The sequence below is a fragment of the Grampus griseus genome (assembly GCF_964374135.1).
Source record: "Grampus griseus genome assembly, chromosome: 2".
Taxonomy (NCBI): domain Eukaryota; kingdom Metazoa; phylum Chordata; class Mammalia; order Artiodactyla; family Delphinidae; genus Grampus; species Grampus griseus.
Genome location: NC_139018.1, coordinates 41,661,886 through 41,682,951, shown reverse-complemented (window position 1 = coordinate 41,682,951; position 21,066 = coordinate 41,661,886). Strand labels below are relative to the sequence as shown.

At 38.5% G+C, this 21,066-nt stretch overlaps 1 protein-coding gene across 3 annotated transcripts in view; it reads right to left on the bottom strand.

Moving 5' to 3' along the window:
* Positions 1 to 10,299: 10,299 nt before the first annotated feature.
* Positions 10,300 to 21,066, bottom strand: part of RTN1 (reticulon 1) — a gene marked incomplete at its 5' end in the record, with an annotated part of 241,427 nt that continues 230,660 nt past the window's right edge. For all 3 annotated transcript variants that reach the window (XM_082649525.1, XM_082649526.1, XM_082649527.1), the window contains one exon: positions 10,300 to 10,488. In XM_082649525.1, coding sequence (XP_082505651.1) covers positions 10,446 to 10,488 — 43 coding nt within the window. In that variant the 3' untranslated portion in view covers positions 10,300 to 10,445. The remainder of the gene's footprint in view (positions 10,489 to 21,066) is intronic.

The following is a 21,066-nucleotide window of genomic DNA, read 5'->3' as shown; positions in this document are numbered from 1 at the left end:
GCATGGGGTGAATGGAGAGGAAAAGCAGGAGCCCAATCAGAAATTTAGGTTGTGATTTCACTACAAAGATCCTTGAATTCCAAGCTCAGGAGTTTGGGTTTTATGCTGCGGGCAATGCTGCTGAGAGCAGAGATTAAGCTGTCCCTGCTGGCAGCTGCATGGTAATTCAGTTTATTTTTGCCTAAGGTAACATTTTATCACAGGACAGAATATCATTAACGGCATTCTCATTTTTTCAAGTAAGAATCTGCAGAGTAATCAGAAATTAAATTGGGCCTGAAACAACCCATATTTAGCAAGAATGTCTTTTACTATTATTAACTTAAGTCACTGAAATTTCAAAGGGTATCCTCTTTTAGAAAGGTAGCTGGGGATAATTGTTAAGGCTGACTTAGCATTTTTAGACTTTTCTAACATTCACGATCTTTCAGGAGCAGTATTCTTATTTTCCTTATTTTTTCTCATTTTAGTTAACTCTTATTTTTGAAGAATAGATAAGGTAATTCATATGAAGACGATTTGGTAAAGATAATTGGAGTAAGTACTCTCCATTTGATTTAAAAATCTTTCTCTTTTTTTCTTCCTTTAACAAATTTAGAAAATGTCAGATTAACGCTGGCTGACCATTCCCTGCATATATGATTGCAGTTGAGAATTTCCAGAGCTTATTTGGGAAAGTAAAAATACAAGCCATGGCAATTCTGAATCCCATTCCTTCCCACCTCCTCAAGGACCTTCCTCAATTAGCTCCTCCCTCACCTGTGTCTTCCTCTGACCTCATGCCCAGTCATCATTTCCTAAATTCATGCCTTTCCTCAACCCTTCGGCCACCCTACCTCTCAATTACCAAACGTCTTGAAAGTGTGGTCTACATCTTGGCTATAATGCATCCCTTCACCCTGAATTCTAAATTACCTCTTCCTCATCTTCTAATGGCCTTTTCTCAAGCCCCGATCCCACACATCCCCTTTCCTGCAGTATTTGACACAACTACCCAGCTCTCACTAACCCTTCTTTAGAAACTCACCTCCTAATTGGTTCTTGCTTTTCCTTCTTCACTTCTTTCACTGCCTTCCTTGGGCATGCTGCCTGGGCTCCGTCCTTGGTCTTCTCTTCAGGCTCTCTCAACCTTTCCCTTGAATAGAGTTGAATCTACACAAATAACTCTCAGGTTGTACCTCCTGCCCGACCTCTCCTCTAAGAATTAATCTTGTAGACGAGACTAAACATTCTCATCAGCCTATGCTGCCAGCATGTCAAATTCAACCAGTTCAGAATCAAAATCTGCATTGCAGGTGGTTTTTCTGCCTATTGAAAACATACTTGTATTGTCAGCCCATCTGAAAAGCTGTATCATCCACAAGTTTTTTTCTGGATCCCAATAATCTCAGTGCTTCCAGAGCACTTTATTCAAATTTTTTTATGGTTAGTCATTGTAGGCTGAGTGGTCTAATAGTTTTCTGTGTGATAGTCTTATTACTAAACAGCTGTGTAGCATTTACACCTCAGTTTTCTCATCTGTAAATGAGGCCTTAATTTAGGGTAGTCTTGAGAATTAAATAAATTAATAGACACTTTAAAGTGTTTAAAACAATGCCTGGAACAAAACAAACAACTCCATATATTTATTGTTTTCATCGCTATACTATGAACTTCTTAAAAGTGGGAACTGTGTTTTACTCATTTTTTAATCTCCTGTAGCACTTAGCATAGCAATTTTCACATAATAGATGCTTAAGATATTGTTGAAATGGATAACAGGAGAGATTCATGTGCTCAGAAGTTTTTTAAAATATAGAGCTCAAAATCTCCTGCAGTTTAGGTTTTAGTAGAAAAAAGAATAATACTGGAGAAAAAGGCAACTTCCTCAGGGTCTAACACCCCTTTTACATGTAGGCTGGTACAGCAAGAACTGACATTCATAAAAGTCTTACTGATCATTACCATTACAAGATCCTGAAGAACATTGTGAACCACCAGATTAAGCTGCACTTAACGTTTGCTTCTAAGTGAATTTTATTACATCAGAATTATTCCTTAATAATTAGTTTTAAATGATAACTCTTATTTAACCATGATTTCAGTTAATGAGAACTTTGGATTCCCAGCTCTGCAAGATCAATGAGCTTCTGGAGTTGAAAAATGAATTGTCACCGTGGCTCCAACATAACAGTTTTTTTTCTTGTTCCACTGTGAATTCATTCTGGTTCAGGATGAATCTGTATATAAAATTAAGCCATGATATCTTGAAGATTTGTGCACTCTTCTTTACTGCCTCTGTTCACGGCAGAGTTGTTAGGTAATACCTGGATTTAAGCACTTTTGTCTTTAACTACAAAGGTCAAAGCAGCAAAATTGTATGTCTGGAAAAATACTCAACCTCCTGTAGTTAAGTCCTTGGACTCCCTTTTGTTATGCCTGTTTATAATTAATATACTTTAGTTGAGTTTTTATTACTAGCAATCAAATAGTCTTGCTGAGGCAGCATTGCTCCTGAGTTAGAGATTGTAGGGAGGGGGCAGAGAAACACAGGAAAGGCGATGTTCTCAGTGGAAAGAGCCCAGGCCTCAAAATCAGACAAATAGTGATCCAAGTCCTTGTTTCATCACTTACTAGTTATGTAAACTTGTGCCAGTTATTTAAACATCTTGACATTCAGTTTCCTCATTTGGACAATAAAAATAAAAATACTAATCATGCAGGATTTTGAAATTCTGAGGATTAGAAGTAATGTTTGTAAAAAGCCCACCAGGCACAGTGTCTGGTTCAATGGTGCTATATTATTGTTAACAAGTTTCATTTTAATAGCTTCAAAGTAACCTTATTGACTAATAAATCATGCAGCTAAATTATAAAATAGTTAATTGGCTAAATACATTTAATATAATAACCAATTTAGGAATTAAGGAATAAAATTTTAATTAGGATACATTTTTATAAAAAAGAAAATAAATAAATGCACTTTACTTGTTAAGAAGAAACTCTATAAAGGCCAGGAAAAAATTGCTCTTGGTTTAGCACTATTCTTCCCAATGGAGATTAAAAATTCTACCATGAACTGGGCACCCAAATGAGTTAATCTGGATAACCTAAAATATAATAGAGTGAAGAAAGTTCCACTTATTCTGTTGGAAATACATTTTTTGGTAGCAAACATCTGGCTTTTCTCTCCCACTTAGAGGAAGCAAAGACATGAGCTAGATTCTACTGTTGAAAATTGGTTGACCAAATATGCATGGATTTACTTCTGGGCTCTCTATCTATTCTGTTCCGTTGGTCTATATGTCTGTTTTTATGCCAGTGTCATACTGTTTTAATTACCATAGCTTTCTAGTATAGTTTGAAATCAGGGAGCATGATACCTCCAACTCTGTTCTTCTTTCTCAAGATTGCTTAAGCTATTCAGGGTTTGTGATTCCATTGCATTTTCTATTTCTGTGAAAAATGCCACTGGAATTTTGATAGGGATTGCACTAAATCTGTATATCACTTTGGGTATTATGTACATTTTAACAATATCAATTCTTCTAATCCATGAACAAATTTATTCCTAGGTATTTTATTCTTTTTGATGCTATTGTAAATGGGATTGTTTTCTTGACTTCCTTTTTGGATAGATCAATGTTGATGTAAAGAAATGCAACTAATTTTTGGATGTTGACTTTGTATCCTGCAACTTTACTGTATTTGTTTTTTAGTTCTAACAATGTGTGTGTGTGTGTGTGTGTGTGTGTGTGTAATCTTTAGGGTTTTCTACATACAGGATCATGTCATCTGCAAATAGAGATAATTTTACTTCTTCTATTTTGCTTTGGATGCCTTTCATTTCTTTTCCTTGTGTGATTGCTTTGCTAGTACTTCCAGTACTATGTTAAATAGAAGTGGTGAGAGTGGGCATCAGATCTTAGAGGAAGAGGTTTCAGTTTTTGCCATTGATTATGATGTTAGCAGTGGGCTTTTCATAAACGGCCTTTATTATGTTGAAGAAATTTCCTTTTATACCTATTTTGTTGAGAATTTTTATCATGAATGGATGTTGATCTTTGTCAAATGCTTTCTCTGCATCTGAGAAGCTCATGTGATTTTTATCTTTTATTCTGTTAATGTGGGGTATCACATTGATTGATTTGAGTATGTTAAACTAAACTCGTATCCCAGGGATAAATCCTACTTGGTCATGGTGTATAATCTTTTTGATGATGCTGTTGAATTCAGTTTGCTAGTATTTTATAGAGGATTTCTACATCTATGTTAATCAGAGATATTAGCTTGTAGTTTTCTTTTTGTGTCTTTGGCTTTTGTATCAGGGCAATGCTGGCCTCATAAAATGAGTCTGAAACTATTCTCTCTACCTCTATTTTTTGGAAGAGTTTAACAAGGATTGGTATTCATTCTTTGGATGTTTAGTAGAATTCAGCTATGAAGCCATCTGGTCCTGTGCTTTTTTTATTAGGGGGTTTTTGATTACTACGTCAATCTCCTTATTTGTTATTGGTCTGTTTAGGCATTCTATTTCTTCTTGATAAAGTCTTGGTAGGTTGTGTGTTTCTAGAAATTTATCCATTTCTCCTTTGTTATCCAATTGGTGTGCATATAATTGTTCATAATAGTCTCTTATGATCCTTTTTATTTCTGAAGCTTCTATTGTAATGTCTCTTTCATTTCTGATTTCATGTCTTTTTTCTTTTTTATCTAGCTAAGTATTTGTCAGTTTTATTTTTTGAAAAACAAATTCTTAGTTTTGTTGATTTTTTTTTAATAACTTTATTCAGTTGCTTATGTGATGCCCTTTACTTTGTTCCCTTACTGATAATGATTTTTTTTTTTTTTTTTTTTGCGATACACGGGCCTCTCACTGTTGTGGTCTCTCCCGTTGCAGAGCACAGGCTCCGGACGCGCAGGCCCAGCGGCCATGGCTCATGGGCCTAGCCGCTCCGTGGCATGTGGGATCCTCCCGGACTGGGGCACAAACCCGTGTCCCCTGCATCGGCAGGCGGACTCTCAACCACTGTGCCACCAGGGAAGCCCAGTTTTGTTGATTTTTAAAAATTGTTTTTCTATTCTCTATTTGACTTATTTCTGCTCCAATCTTTATTATTTCCTTCCTTCTTCTAACTTTAGATTTAGTTTGTTCTTTTTTAGTTTCTTGGGGTGTAAAGTTACATTGTTTATTTGACATCTTCTTTTTTAATGTAGGTGTTTATCACCATAAACTTTCCTTAGTACTGCCTTTGCTGCATCCCATAAGTTTTGGTAATTTGTGTTTTTGTTTTCATATTTCATGAGAAATTTTTAAAATTCCCTTTTGATCCAGTGGTTGTTCAAGACTGTATTATTTAATTTCCATGTGTTTATGAATTTTCCACATTTTCTTTCTGTTACTGATTTCTAGCTTCATTCCATTGTGGTCCAAAAGGTACATGATATAATTTCTATTTCATTAAATTTTTTAAGAGTTGTTTTGTGACCTAACATGTGATCTATCATGGAGAACATTCTATGTGCACTTGAGAAGAATGTGTATTCCTCTCCTGTTGGGTAAAAGTTGCATATGTCTGTTAGGTCCAGTTGATCTCTAGTGTTGTTCAAGTCCACTGTTTCTTTATCAATCTTTCTGTCTGGATGTCTACCCATTATTGAATGTGAGGTGTTGAAGTCTCCTCCTATTATTGTATTGCTGTAAATTCCTTCATTCAGATTTGTCAATATTTGTTTTATATACTTAGGTGTTCTAAAGTTGGATGCGTATATATTTACAATCATTATATCTTCCTGTTGAATTGACCCTTTTAGCATTATGTAATACCTTCTTTGTCTCCAAACACAGTTTTTTTTTTAAATCAATTTATTTATTTATTTTATTTTTATTTTTGGCTGCGTTGGGTCTTTGTTGCTGCACATGGGCTTTCTCTACTTGTGGCAAGCGGGGGCTACTCTTCATTGTGGTGCGCAGGCTTCTCATTGCAGAGGCTTCTCGTGTTGTGGAGTGCAGGCTCTAGGCATGCGGCCTTCAGTAGTTGTGGCACGCAGGCTCAGCAGTTGTAGCTCATGGGCTCTAGAGTGCAGGCTCAGTAGTTGTGGCACACGGGCTTAGTTGCTCCGTGGCATGTGGGATCTTCCTGGACCAGGGATCAAACCTGTATCCCCTGCATTGGCAGGCGGATTCTTAACCACTGCACCACCAGGGAAGTCCCCCAAACACAGTTTTGACTTAAAGTCTACTTTACCAACAAACTTCATACTTTATATTCTCATGTTGCCATTTAGTGTCCTTTCATTTCTACTTGCAAAACTCCCTTTAGCATATTGGGGAGCAACCAGAGAGAACTAATTCCAGCAGGATTCTTTTAAAAGGCAACTGGGACACAGGATACAAAATAATTCATTTCAATTTACTCATCAAAGAAAATGTGGCCAGCTAAGTTAATTCTGTAATATTGAATGTATTGAACTAAAGAAAAAATTTAAAGAAACAATTCATAGTGTGGAGCTTGAGATTGGTGCCAATATAAAGCACTAGAGAAGAAAGTTGGGGTGTGAAGAGAAAATGACCCTTTGCCTAGATCTACAGAGTTTGTTTATTGCTCCTTAGCCACAACCACACTGGCTGATGCCAAACTGCAGTGGGGTCTCCTGTATGCCCCACCCACTCCCTACACTCAGAAGAGAGTGCTAAAGTTTGGATGCCTGAAGCTGCCCTATACAATGACAAAGTGGCAGTTGCTGGAACCCCATAATAGTGAAGCAAGGCCCAACACTCGGCTACACTCAAGTACACTTTGGTAAAGGAGGAGCTGTCCCACTACTTCTCAGCAGTAATTCCTTACAGTGAGAAACAACTGGGGAAACAGAGCTGGGCTCTGCACAGAAGGAAAAATCTTCACAGTGGTGTAAGGGCCAGCATGAGGCTCAGGGGGTTCTATGAGTTGAACTGTGTCCCCAATAAAAGATATGTTTAAGTCCCAAACCCCAGAATGTGAGCTTATTTGGAAATAGGATCTTTACAGACCAATCAAGTTAAAATGAGGTCACTGGGGGCCTAATCCATATGACTGGTGTCCTTACGAAAAGGGAAAATTTGTACACAGAGGGAAGATGATGTGAAGACACACAGTGAGAAGATGGCTTTGTGCCTGGAGTGATGCACCTACAAGCCAAGGAATGCCATGGACTGCTGGCAACCACCAGCAGCTAGAAGAGGCAAGGAAGAATCCTCCCCTAGAACTATCAGAGAGAGCACGGCCCTGCCAACACCTTGGTTTTGGACTTTTAACCACCAGAACTGTGCCAGAATAAATTTCTGTCATTTTTTTAAAACTTTTTTTTAATATATATTTTTCAACATCTTTATTGGAGTATAATTGCTTTACAATGTTGTGTTAGTTTCTGCTGTTTAACAAAGTGAATCAGCTATACGTATACATATATCCCCATATCCCCTCCCTCTTGCGTCTCTCTCCCACCCTCACTATCTGTCATTTTAAGTCATCCAGTTTTTGGTACTTTGTTAGGGCAATACAAGGAAACTGATATAGGTGGGGAAAGAGCAGAGAATATACAACTATCCTACTCCCTTTTTCCTGAAATCATCCATAAAATATACCACAGCTTCTTCACCTACTCACCCCCTGCTTGCTTAACTCATGTGTAGGCTATAAGAATCTTCTACTGTTCACTAGTTTCAGGATAACCTCACTCACTCTGTGTCCCTGAGGGCTCTATCCTTGGTCTGCTTCTTACCTGGGCATTGGATCCTCACATTATTTCCATCATCTCAAATATCACTCTGACTGATGCTTCCTGTAAAAGCAGGATCATATGTGCCCTGTGTTCCATCTGCTAAAATTCTGCATCCATACCTATCATTTTGTCAGGCTGGAGTTTCCTCAGGAAACTTTCTTCACCACTGCTAGCAAACAGAATTCCTCATTAGATCCTCTGAATGAGCAGCTGCTTGTGAAAGGAATTCTGGGCTCTCCGGAGGGAGGCAAATGCTGCCCATGCAGACCTTGTAGAAGGTTAATTTGACACAATAAAGCCATTTAGAAGAAACTTTATCTCAAAGGTTGTACACTGAAACAAACACACACACACACACACACACACACACACACTTCTCTTCTAACCTAGTAACCATAAAAAATAGCAAGCACCAAACCAAGCTTATTATCTTCCTTCCCCAGACAAGCTCTTCTGGGCTTTCTAACCTGAAAAATGGTATTGCACTCTGCTGATCAGCTAGTCTTTGACAGAGCTGGGGCTAGGGTGAGGCGAGCAAGCTGCCTAGGGTGCAGAATTTAAGGAGGCACTCACTCTCAGGGTCAGCCTTGGTCTTGAACTCCCACATGTAGTCAATCACCAACTCCAGTCCCATCCCCCTCCATGTCATCTCTCTTAGCGGCTCCTCTGTGCACAGTGGATGCTAGGCATGCTGGGTTGATACAGAGGATCAGGGACAGATGAATATATCCTTTGTATTCTCAGCTGCCTTAGTAGAAGCCTTGTCGTTCATTTGTCACCTGTCTGCTGTTAGTTATGTCACAATTATCTCCTATATTCTTCTAATCTCCAGTAACATACATCCTCATTGTGTCTATGCATCTCTCTGAGATCTAAAAAATAGAGCACAAAATCCTTAACATTCAAGTTTCTTTTTAGTGTGGTTCAACCCACCCTTTCAGCCTTGCCTGGCACTACATTCCCACCCAAGCACTTTACAGCACAATTCAGCGTATTACTCACTGTTCTCTGCATATGCCATGTGCCTCCATGTCTTAGCACCTTAGTCCATGTTCTTTCTTCACACTGGGATGAACCTTCTCCCTCTGGAAAAAGCCAAATCAGAACCCAGCCCCAAAGTCCACCTCTGAGAATCCTTCTCTGTTGCTCTAGTCTTACACTGCAGCTCTTATTTCATGCTGCCTTTTACTTAGTGAGCATTTCCACATAGCCATCTCCCATCACCCCCAGTCTTGGCTGTTGGCACAGTGTCCAGTTAGTTAGCTAAGTTGTCATCACAATACTTTGCACAGAAGGGTAAGTCCATGAGTACTTATTGAATCCAAGTCCAAAACTGGTCAAAGGCAGCTTTTTTTAAGTAACTATCCTTTTTTCTCTAATTTTTATTTCTCCTATTGCTATTACTTTCATCCATTTCTACCTCATCGTCTTTGACTTTTGACTTTAACAGTGAAATAACATAGGCAATTGGACTTCTGCAAAAAGTAGTGAACAATCCTTAGAAGACTTAGCTTGGTGAGGGCAGGAAGACTATCTCTCTTATTCACAGCCCTGTTCTGAGTGCTTGGCACACAGAAGGTGCTCCATAAATAATTACCAAAACAGTGAGTTCATAGCAATTATAATTGTTTTATGACAATATTGTGTTGCATATTATTATAAGAAGTTTATGAAAGGATTTATATAACTTTCAAGTTTTTAAAAAACTATTTAAATTATCTGCATAAACCCCACAGAGTACAATATTAAGGGTGTTTTCCAGTTTTACCAGTCTCCAGTGATTTCTATTAATAACCCAAAGGAGCCATATACTACTTTGGAGTTGGACTATGTGGTCCTGGACACAGTAGTAAAGTGAGCACTTGGCCTCAGCCTTCCCAGCACGTTCACAGGAGATTTATTTCTTAGAGCTTTTGCATTTTCTGGTGAGATCATGAGAAGAGAGGGAGAAGTTTCTACATTTAGTAACATTTATTTATGCATTCAGTATCAAGTACATAAGTGCAAATATCCAGAGTCCATAATTAAGTCCATTAGGAACTACAGAGAAAGTAATACAAATTGTAATAAAGTTAACATGCTGGTACTTTTTAGTTACCATACATGTAAATCAGCCCGTCAGTCTCACACAACAAAAGTACTGCATGTTTGTTTTGGGTTTATTTGTTTATTTAATTATTTTAATTTATACAAAACTGATTATCCTAAGTACAGTCGACTTGTTTTTATTTTTATGTTGTGTGTGTTGGAAAAACACTTAAACATCGATCTACAAGTCTATATATTGTTATTAAAGATTAATCCAAGCAACAACCCAAGGACATATAAGCGATTTCCACTATTGCATCAGTGCACTGGGCAGGAAAGGCCTAGCCACAGGGAACATGAGAAGCTACAGAAGCATTGCAGAGAGAAGAACACCGACGAAGGAAAGATAAGTTGGGTTCTCACCATCATGCACTTTTTTTTAGCAACACAAAATTAAAAACCACATCTAATACACTTTTCTCTATGCTTTAGTGCTTGACACAGTGACTCAAATACCCTAAGAGTACAGAAACAGCCTAAAAACAGCTGTTTTAAAGTTTGTCTCTAAGATTATGATACTGGGGGGGAGAAACAATCAATTTATAGTAACATATAAGACAGAGCTGTTACCACTTCAGACATTTCTCTTGGTGTCCAGTCCCTGGTGGGGTACTGATTTACTCAGTGTGCCTTTTAGCGCCTGGGATTTTAGCCTGAATCCTAAAAAAACAATATCAGAAGATGGTAAATCACAAGTGTTATTAATGAAATCATTTAATGACATCATTATGTGTTGTTGCTTTAATTAACTAAGTGACCAAATCGCTTAATATTCCAAAAGATATAATTTTTATGTATGAGTGTCTATAAACACATTTCTATGCAGCAATAAGAAGAAAGTATAAATTAGATAATGAATGACCCAAGCAAGCCATATTCCTTAAATTATAACTTTTTAGGTAGACAAAGAGGTCAATTTATTTCAGAATTATAGAAACTGTGATATAGTTAGGTGATCATTTATCACTCAATCTGAGATACTTCTGAAAGAGAAAGAGGGTGCTGTTACTAACTACGCTAGGACAACAAGCATAAACATGGCTGATTCCAGGTAAAGAAATGTATGGTCACCCTCAGCGTAAACTGCCCAGAGCTAGAGTTAAGAAACCTGAATCCTAGTTTCAGCTCTCTACTAATTAGCTGTGTGACATAGGGCAGCTAATGAGCTTTCCTGGTCCTAGAGTATTTATTAGGTACAAATTAGACATCTCCAATGCCCCTAAAATTCTGCGATTCTCACAGTATTATTTTAAGGTAGGAGTCTGACTGAGACCTTCCTCTGTCCTAGTACCCTTCTACATGCTGGAATTCAGTGAACAGAAGGGAGAAGGTCCTGCTCTCATGGAGCTTTCATTCTCCTAGGGGTTGAGGAGCCATAAACAAACAAGTAGACAAACAAGAGAAGTACATATGGTGATAAATGCTATAAAAAAAAACCAAACAAGATGGAATGATAGGCAGTGAGGGGGCAGCAGTGATAAGCTGGGAGATGCCTACTTTAAATACACTTATGTAAGAAACAGATGCCCAAAGGAGCCACCAGGCAAACATCTGGGTGTGAAGTGTTTCAGGAAGAGGAAGCAGGGAGTGCAGAGGCCACAAAGTGAGGACAAGCTTAGGAGGCAAGGAGAGTAGAGAACAGTGTCCTTGGGGAGCGAGCAGGGGAGGCCTGAGAGGCAGGTGGTAACCCAATGGTGTTGGAACTTGTGGGCAGTGGTAAGGAATTTAGATTCTATTCTGTGGATGGGAAGCCATTGATGAATTTTAGGCAGAGGAATGATGTGACCAAAGAAGATCATGATGGTGGTTATGTGAAAAAACTAGGGAAACAGAGGTGAGAGAAATAACGGATGGGGGGAAACTATAGCAGTCCAGGTGCCAGATGGCAATGGCCTGGGTGTTATAGAACTGGAGCATTGGAAATGGAGTGAAGTGAACACTGGGGATCTAGTGTGGAGATGGAGCTGACAGAGCCCACCTGTCATGTTGATGGATTGCATGTGCAGGCAAGGGAAAGACAAGAGAATAATCAAGGAAGATTCTTTGATTTTTGGCCTGAGCAACCAGGTGAATGATAATGCCATTTACCAAGATGGTGACACTGAAGGAAAAATAAATTCTGGGCTGAAATTGCAAGATCTGTTTGGCCACGTTGAATTTGAAATGTATTTGGGACTTTCAAGAGAAAACATCAGATAAGCAGATGAATAGACCTGGCTCTCAGTAAACCTTTCTTTTTTAGATTTACTTTTATTATTTATTTATTTATTTTTGGCTGCATCAGGTCTTAGTTGCAGCACGCGGGATCTTCGTTAAGGCATGCAGGATCTTTTCTTGCACCGTGCACACTTCTCTCTAGTTTTGGCATGTAGGCTCCAGGGCGCATGGGGCTCTGTAGTTTGTGGCACACAGGCTCTCCAGTTGAGGGGCGTGGACTTAGTTGCCCTGTGGCATGTGGGATCTTAGTTCCCTGACCAGGGATCGAACCCACATCCCCTGCATTGTAAGGCGGATTCTTTACCACTGGACCTCCAGGGAAGTCCCTCAGTAAATTTAGACTTTATTTAGACTTTATACATCTATTCATAACATCTAGACTTGCATTGATTTTTAAAAAAATGTCTCAAGCACATCACTGACTCATATTTAGCTATGAACAGTTAACCAATTAAACCCTCCAGCTATTTTTTTTATACATAGTACTGTTGTACCCTATATCATCCTCACTTCCCTCTCCTCCCATTCTATATTTGTAAAGCTGACTTTTAAAAACCTAAACTTGTGGAGATACACGTTTTGGAGTCCTTGACATAGAGATAAACTTTGAGGCCACAGGACTGGATGAAAGGTGAACCAGAGGAGGAGGAGCCAAGAGAAGACACTGGGAGAAAGCAGCTGAGGCTCGAGCAGTGTCACTAGTCAAGACTAGTGTTTAACCAAGATAGCAGCAGTGATGAGAGTATCTGAGAGATTGAGAGGGATGAGGATGGAGTGATGACTGCAAGATATGGCAGTATGGAAGTCACTGGGTCCTTGACAAAGAGCAACTTCAGTGCTCAGGGTGAAGGCCTGATAGAAGTGAGGTGGGGAGAGATGAAAGAGATATCAAGGACAGAAGACTGGAGAAATTATGATTGTGGAAATAAGCATGTACAGGCAGAAACTGATAACGCAGCAGAGAGTGCGAAACATTCCAACAGAGACATCTTAGGTCTGTCTTCTCAAAAGTTTAAGATATAGAGCTCTACCCACCACCAGTCCCTCCCATCAGGAAGCTTGCACAAGCCTCTTAGATAGCCTCATCCACAAGAGGGCAGACAGCAGAAGCAAGAAGAACTACAATTCTGCAGCCTGTGGAAGGAAAACCACATTCACAGAAAGATAGACAAAAATGAAAAGGTAGAGGAGGTTTTACCAGATGAAGGAACAAGATAAAACCCCAGAAAAACAACTAAATGAAATGGAGGTAGGCAACCTTCCAGAAAAAGAATTCAGAATAATGATAGTGAAGATGATACAGGACCTCAGAAAAAGAATGGAGGCAAAGATCGAGAGGATGCAAGAAATGTTTAATAAAGATCTAGAAGAATTAAAGAACAAACAAACAGAGATGAACAATACAATAACTGAAATGAAAAATACACTAGAAGGAATCCATAGCAGAATAACTGGGGCAGAAGAACGGATAAGTGACCTGGACGACAGAATGGTGAAATTCACTGCCATGCAACAGAATAAAGAAAAAAGAATGAAAAGAAATAAAGACAACCTAAGAGACCCCTGGGACAACATTAAATGCAACAACATTCGCATTATAGGGGTCCCAGAAGAAGAGAGAGAGAAAGGACCAGAGAAAATATTTGAAGAGATTATAGTCAAAAACTTCCCTAACATGGGAAAGGAAATAGCCACCCAAGTCCAGGAAGCGCAGAGAGTCCCATAAAGGATAAACCCAAGGAGAAGCACGGCAAGACACACAGTAATCAAATTGACAAAAATGAAAGACAAAGAAAAATTATTGAAAGCAACAAGGGAAAAATGACAAATAACATACAAGGGAACTCTCATAAGGTTAACAGCTGATTTCTCAGCAGAAACTCTACAAGCCAGAAGGGAGTGGCACAATATATTTAAAGTGATGAAAGGGAAGAACCTATAACCAAGATTACTCTACCTGGCAAGGATCACATTCACATTCAGTAGAGAAATCAAAAGCTTTACAGACAAGCAAAAGCTAAGAGAATTCAGCACCACCAAACCAGCTCTACAACAAACGCTAAAGGAACTTCTCTAAGTGGGAAACACAAGAGAAGAAAAGGAGCTACAAAAACAAACCCAAGGGGCCTCCCTGGTGGCGCAGTGGTTGAGAATCTGCCTGCCAATGCAGGGGACACGAGTTCGAGCCCTGGTCTGGGAGGATCCCACATGCCGCGGAGCAACTGGGCCCGTAAGCCACAACTACTGAGCCTGCATGTCTGAAGCCTGTGCTCCCCAACAAGAGAGGCCGTGATGGTGAGAGGCCCGCGCACCGCAATGAAGAGTGGCTCCTGCTTGCCACAACTAGAGAAAGCCCTCACACAGAAACGAAAGACGCAACACAGCAAAAATAAATAAATTAATTAATAAACTCCTACCCCCAACATTTAAAAAAAAACAAAACAAAACCAAACCCAAAACAATTAAGAAAATGGTCATAGGCACATACATATCGATAATTACCTTAAAGCTGAATGGATTAAATGCTCCAACCAAAAGACACAGACTCACTGAATAGATACAAAAACAAGACCCATACATATGCTGTCTACAAGAGACCCACTTCAGACCTGGGGAAACATACAGACTGAAAGTGAGGGGATAGAAAAAGATATTCCATGCAAATGGAAATCAAAAGAAAGCTGGAGAAACACTACTCATATCAGATAAAATAAGACTTTAAAATAAAGAATGTTACAAGAGACAAGGAGGACACTACATAATGATCAAGGAATCAATCCAAGAAGAAGATGTAACAATTATAAATATATATGCACCCAACAAAGGAGCACCTCAATATATAAGGCAACTGCTAACAGCTATAAATGAGTAAATCAACAGTAACACAATACTAGTGGGGGACTTTAACACCTCAGTTACACCAACGGAGAGATCATCCAGACAGAAAATTAAAAAGGAAACACAAGCTTTAAATGATACAACAGCAGAGAGATTTAATTGACATTTATAGGACATTCCACCCAAAAACAGCAGATTACACTTTCTTCTCAAGTGCACAAAGGACACTCTCCAGGATAGATCACATCTTGGGTCACAAATCAAGCCTCGGTAAATTTAAGAAAAATGGAATCATATCAAGCATCTTTTCCGACCACAACGCTATGAGATTAAAAATCAATTACAAGGAAAAAAACGTAAAAAACACAAACACATGGAGGCTAAACAATACATTACTAAATAACCAAGAAATCACTGAAGAAATCAAAGAGGAAATCAAAAAATACCTAGAGACAAATGACAACGAAAACACAATGATCCAAAACCTACGGGATGCAGAAAAAGCAGTTCTAAGAGGGAAGTTTATAGCAATACAATCCTACCTCAAGAAACAAGAAATATCTCAAATAAACAAACAAACCTTACACCTAAAGGAACTAGAGAACGCAGAACAAACAAAACCCAAAGTTAGTAGAAGGAAAGAAATCATAAAGATCAGAGCAGAAATAAATGAAATAGAGACAAAGAAAATAGCAAAGATCAATAAAACTAAAAGCTGGTTCTTTGAGAAGATAAACAAAATTGATAAACCTTTAGCCAGATTCACCAAGAAAAAGAGGGAGAGGACTCGAGTCAATAAAATTAGAAACAAAAAGGAGAAGTTACAATGGACACCACAGAAATACAAAGCATCCTAAGAGACTACTACAAGCAACTCTAGGCCAATAAAATGGATAACCTGGAAGAAGTGGACAAATTCTTAGAAAGGTATAACCTTCCAAGACTGAACCAGGAATAAATAAAAAATATGAACAGACCAATCACAAGGAATGAAATTGAAACTGTGATTAAAAATCTTACAACAAACAGACATCCAGGACCAGATGGTTTCACAGGTGAATTCTATCAAACTTTTAGAGAAGAGCTAACACCCATCCTTCTCAAACTCTCCAAAAAATTGCAGAGGAAGGAACATTCCCAAATTCATTCTATGAGGCCACCATCACCCTGATACCAAAACCAGACAAAGATACTACAAAAAAAAGAAAATTACAGAGCAATATTACTGATGAATATAGATGCAAAAATCCTCAACAAAATACTAGCAAACAGAATCCAATACACATTAAAATGATCATACACCATGATCAAGTGGGATTTATCCCAGGGATGCAAGGATTCTTCAGTATATGCAAATCAATCAATGTGATATACCATATTAACAAATTGAAGAATAAAAACCATATGATCATCTCAATAGATGTAGGAAAGGCTTTTGACAAAATTCAACACCCATTTATGATAAAAACTCTCCAGAAAGTGGGCATAGAGGGAACCTACCTCATCATAATAAAGGCCATATGACAAACCCACAGCAAACATCATTCTCAATGGTGAAAAACTGAAAGTATTTCCTCTAAGATCAGGAACAAGACAAGGATGTGCATTCCTGCCACTATTATTCAACATGGTTTTGGAAGTCCTAGCCACGGCAATCAGAGAGGAAAAAGAAATAAAAGGAATACCAATTGGAAAGAAGAAGTAAAACTGTCACTGTGTGCAGATGACACGATACTATACATAGATAATCCTAAAGATGCCAGGAGAAAACTACTAGAGCTAATCAATGAATTTGGTAACACTGCAGGATACAAAATTAATGCACAGAAATCTCTTGCATCCCTATACACTACCAACAAAAGATCTGAAAGAGAAATTAAGGAAACAATCCCATTCACCATTGCAATGAAAAGATAAAATACCTAGGAATAAACTTACCAAGGGAGGTAAAAGACTTGTACTCAGAAAACTATAAGACACTGATGAAAGAAATCAAAGATGACACAAACAGATGGAGAGATATACCATGTTCTTGGATTGGAAGAATCAATATTGTGAAAATGACTATACTACCCAAAGCAATCTACAGATTCAGTGCAATCCCTATGAAATTACCAGTGGAATTTTTTTACAGAACTAGAACAAAAAATCTAAAAATTTATATGGAGACACAAAGACCCCGAATAGCCAAAGCAGTCTTGAGGGAAAAAAACGGAGCAGGAGGAATCAGACTCCCTGACTTCAGACTGTACTAGAAAGCTACAGTAATCGAGACAATATTGTACTGGCACAAAAACAGAAACAGATCAATTGAACAGGATAGAAAGCCCAGAGATAAACCCACGCACCTATGGTCAACTAATCTATGACAAAGGAAGCAAGGATATACAATGGAGAAAAGACAGTCTCTTCAATAAGTGGTGCTGGGAAAACTGGACAGCTACATGTAAAAGAATGAAATTAGAACACTCCCTAACACCTTACACAAAAATAAACTCAAAATGGATTAGAGACCTAAATGTAAGACTGGACACTATAAAACTCTCAGAGGAAAACATAGGAAGAACACTCTTTGACATAAATCACAGCAAGATCTTTTTTGATCCATCTCCTAGAGTAATGGAAATAAAAACAAAAATAAACAAATGGGACCTAATGAAACTTCAAAGCTTTTGCACAGCAAAGGAAACCATAAACAAGATGAAAAGACAACCCTCAGAATGGGAGAAAATATTTGCAAGTAAATCAACAGACAAACGATTAATCTTCAAAATATATATAAACAGCTCTTGCAGCTCAATATTACAAAAACAAACAACTGAATCCAAAAATGGGCAGAAGACCTAAACAGACATTTCTCCAAAGAAGAAATATAGATGGCCAAGAAGTACATGAAAAGCTGCTCAACATCACTAATTATTAGAGAAATGAAAATCAAAACTCAATGAGGTATCACCTCACACCAGTTAGAATGGGCATCATCAGAAAATCTGCAAACAACAAACGCTGGAGAGGGTGTGGAGAAACGGGAACCCTCTTGCTCTGTTGGTGAGAATGTAAATTGATACAGCCACTATGGAGAACAGTATGGAGGTTCCTTTAAAACCTAAAACTAGAATTACCATATGACCCAGTAATCCCACTACTGGGCATATACCCAGAGAAAATCATAATTCAAAAAGACACATGCACCCCAATGTTCACTGCAGCACTATTCACAATGGCCAGGTCATGGAAGCAACCTAAATGTCCATCGACAGACGAATGGATAAAGAAGATGTGGTACATATATACAATGGAATATTACTCAGCCATAAAAAGGAACAAAATTGGGTCATTTGTAGAGACGTGGATGGATCTAGAGCCTGTCATACAAAGTAAGTCAGAAAGAGAAAAACAAATATCGTACATTAACGCATGTATGTGGAACCTAGAAAAATGGTTCAGATGAGCCAGTCTGCAGGGCAGAAATAGAGACACAGATGTAGAGAACAAATGTATGGACACCAAGGGGGGAAAGTAGCAGGGGTGATGGGGGTAGTGGGATGAACTGGGAGATTGGGATTGACATGTATACACTAATATGTATAAAATAGATAACTAATAAGAACCTGCTGTATAAAAATAAAATAAAATTCAAAAATTAGAAAAAAATTGTGCAAGATATATGTTTTAGTTTTGAAATGCTTTGGAATACCACAGTAGACTAGGTGTTAACTAATTCTACTCTTCTCCCATTGTGGAAGTCCTTTTTACCACATTTGTAACAATGGTCAACTAACTTTTATGTGAATACCTGAATGAGTGTCAGTGAGCTCACTGTTTCATGAGGCGAATGGTTTCATTGTTGAACAACTCTAATTGGTACGGTTTTCCCTCACGTTTCATTCAAATCTCAGACCTTCTGGACTTTCCATTCACAGTTCGTTAGAGAAAAAAAGGAAGACTACTTCTTTCACAATGTTAGACCTCCAAATATTTGAGGATAGCTATTGTGTTCTTTTAAAGTTATCTCTTGGGTTTCCCTGGTGGCGCAGTGGTTGAGCATCTGCCTGCCGATGCAGGGGACACGGGTTCGTGCCCCGGTCCGGGAAGACCCCACATGCCGTGGAGCGGCTGGGCCCGTGAGCCATGGCCTCTGAGCCTGCGCGTCCGGAGCCTGTGCTCCGCAACGGGAGAGGCCACAACAGTGAGAGGCCCACGTACCGCAAAAAAAAAAAAAAGAAAAAAAAAAGAGGTTAAAGTTATCTCTTTTCCAGAGTAATCATCCCCTGTGAAGCTGGGCTGTCACTCGCCATTACTGTCAGATTTCCAATAGTTCAATACCCGGTCATCTTTCTGACATTACTCCAGTATATAACTGCAGCTCTTAATATGTCAGACTCTGAAATTTAACACAGATATGGAATGACAATATGGAATATGAAACAACTATGGCCTCTTTTGATTTTGATTTATACTTCTATTAATAACATCTAAACTTGCATAGATTTTTAAAAATATGCCTCAGTACATTATTGACTCATATTTGGCTGTGATCAATTCATCAATTAAACCCCCTCGGGTATTTTTTACACAGCTACTGTTGTACCCTATCTCATCTTCCCTTCTTCCCATTCTATACTTGCAAAGTTGACTTTCCTAAATATAGAACTTTGCTTTCCCTGTCAGTTTCATTTTATTAATTTCAGTTCACAATTCTACATTACTCAAGATCACTTGATTCATTTTGAATATTGAGTTTTGCGGTCTTCTGAATGTGCTGTTGCTCTAAGCTATGTGTCACCTAGAACTCTGATGAGTATATTTGATTTGTCTTCACATAGTCATGTGAAATACTGAGATGGAAAGTCGTGGAGTCAAGGGCAGAGCCCTCTGTCACATTACTGCACCTTGCCCAGACGGATATTTGATGGATTAATGAACATCCCTAGGGTCTACTATTTCAACCTTCTAGAACTCTACCAGTTGTGCTATCACCTGGCCCGTACATCTCCATTTTCTCCTCAAGGACACCAGGAAGACTTTTCTAGTACTCCTACTGAAATCCAAATTCTTGCTGGCTAGAGCAAGCTGTATGATCCCTCAGTTTAGTGATCACAGAACAATCTGAGTATTTACCTACATTTTTACTAATTCATTCTGGAACTTTGCTTGAAAGTAGGCATTCGATTCATCAAAAGGTAATTTCTAGAATCTGTTTTTCTCATTTGAAAATCAGGACAGCTCCTGCCCAATTTTAGACTGTTTTACCATCCTAGAATATAACTCACCTGGACGTGGAGAGTTGTATTCACTTGAGGCAGATTTCTTATTAAGTTTTCAGTTATTTAAAGCTTTAATTTCCTCTAAAATATTTATTTTACCTTTTTAAATTTGTCAGTCTTCAGAGCTGGAAAACTGAGACACAGGAAGGTTAAATGACCTGGACAGGTTCATCATCCACTCAGTATAGAGAAGGGAGGGGCACCAAGGTCTCCTGACCCAGTCTGGGACTGTCCTCCACACCTCTCGTGAACTGATCTCTAAGCGGTAGGAGGAGGATGATCATGATCATGATTATTGAATATTTATTGAGTGCTTCCTATGTCCAAGTAAGAGTAGTTTATAGATGTTATCTTTTCAATGTATAGATAAGGAAACAAGCTCAGGGAGTCAAATAACATGCATAATGAACTTATATAGCTGAAAAATGCCAGAAATGGACTCAAAGTAGTCTGATTCCAAAGATCATGTTCTTAACCGTTTCACTAAAAGGGTGTGAGTTCTTTTGGTGGAGTTATTCTAGCATGGAATCAGAATTTCAGAGGCTGAAGGAGCCTTAGAGGTAAGATCCCACCAAGAAATCTCCTTCAAAATTTAGTGTCAGGAAAACAGATTCTTTTGAAGAACTGCTGTTTCCTCCTTTCTGATAACAAGAACTACGTAACTTCCCCAGTTTCTCTTTTTGTTCTTAGCTTCCTTCCACTTCTGCCATGTGAGGACACAGAGAGAAGTCTGCAGCAGAACCTGACCATGCTGGCAAAGGCCCTCATTTTAGTAGCTCTCTGTTATCCCCTCCAGGTAAGACCAGTAGTTTCCTTATCTCCCTCATTTTAATATTTTATGCAACTTTATTGTCATCCTTATACTGTCTTATAGTTATTTCTTTACAGTTTTGTCTGCACCTAAAGGCTGAGAGCT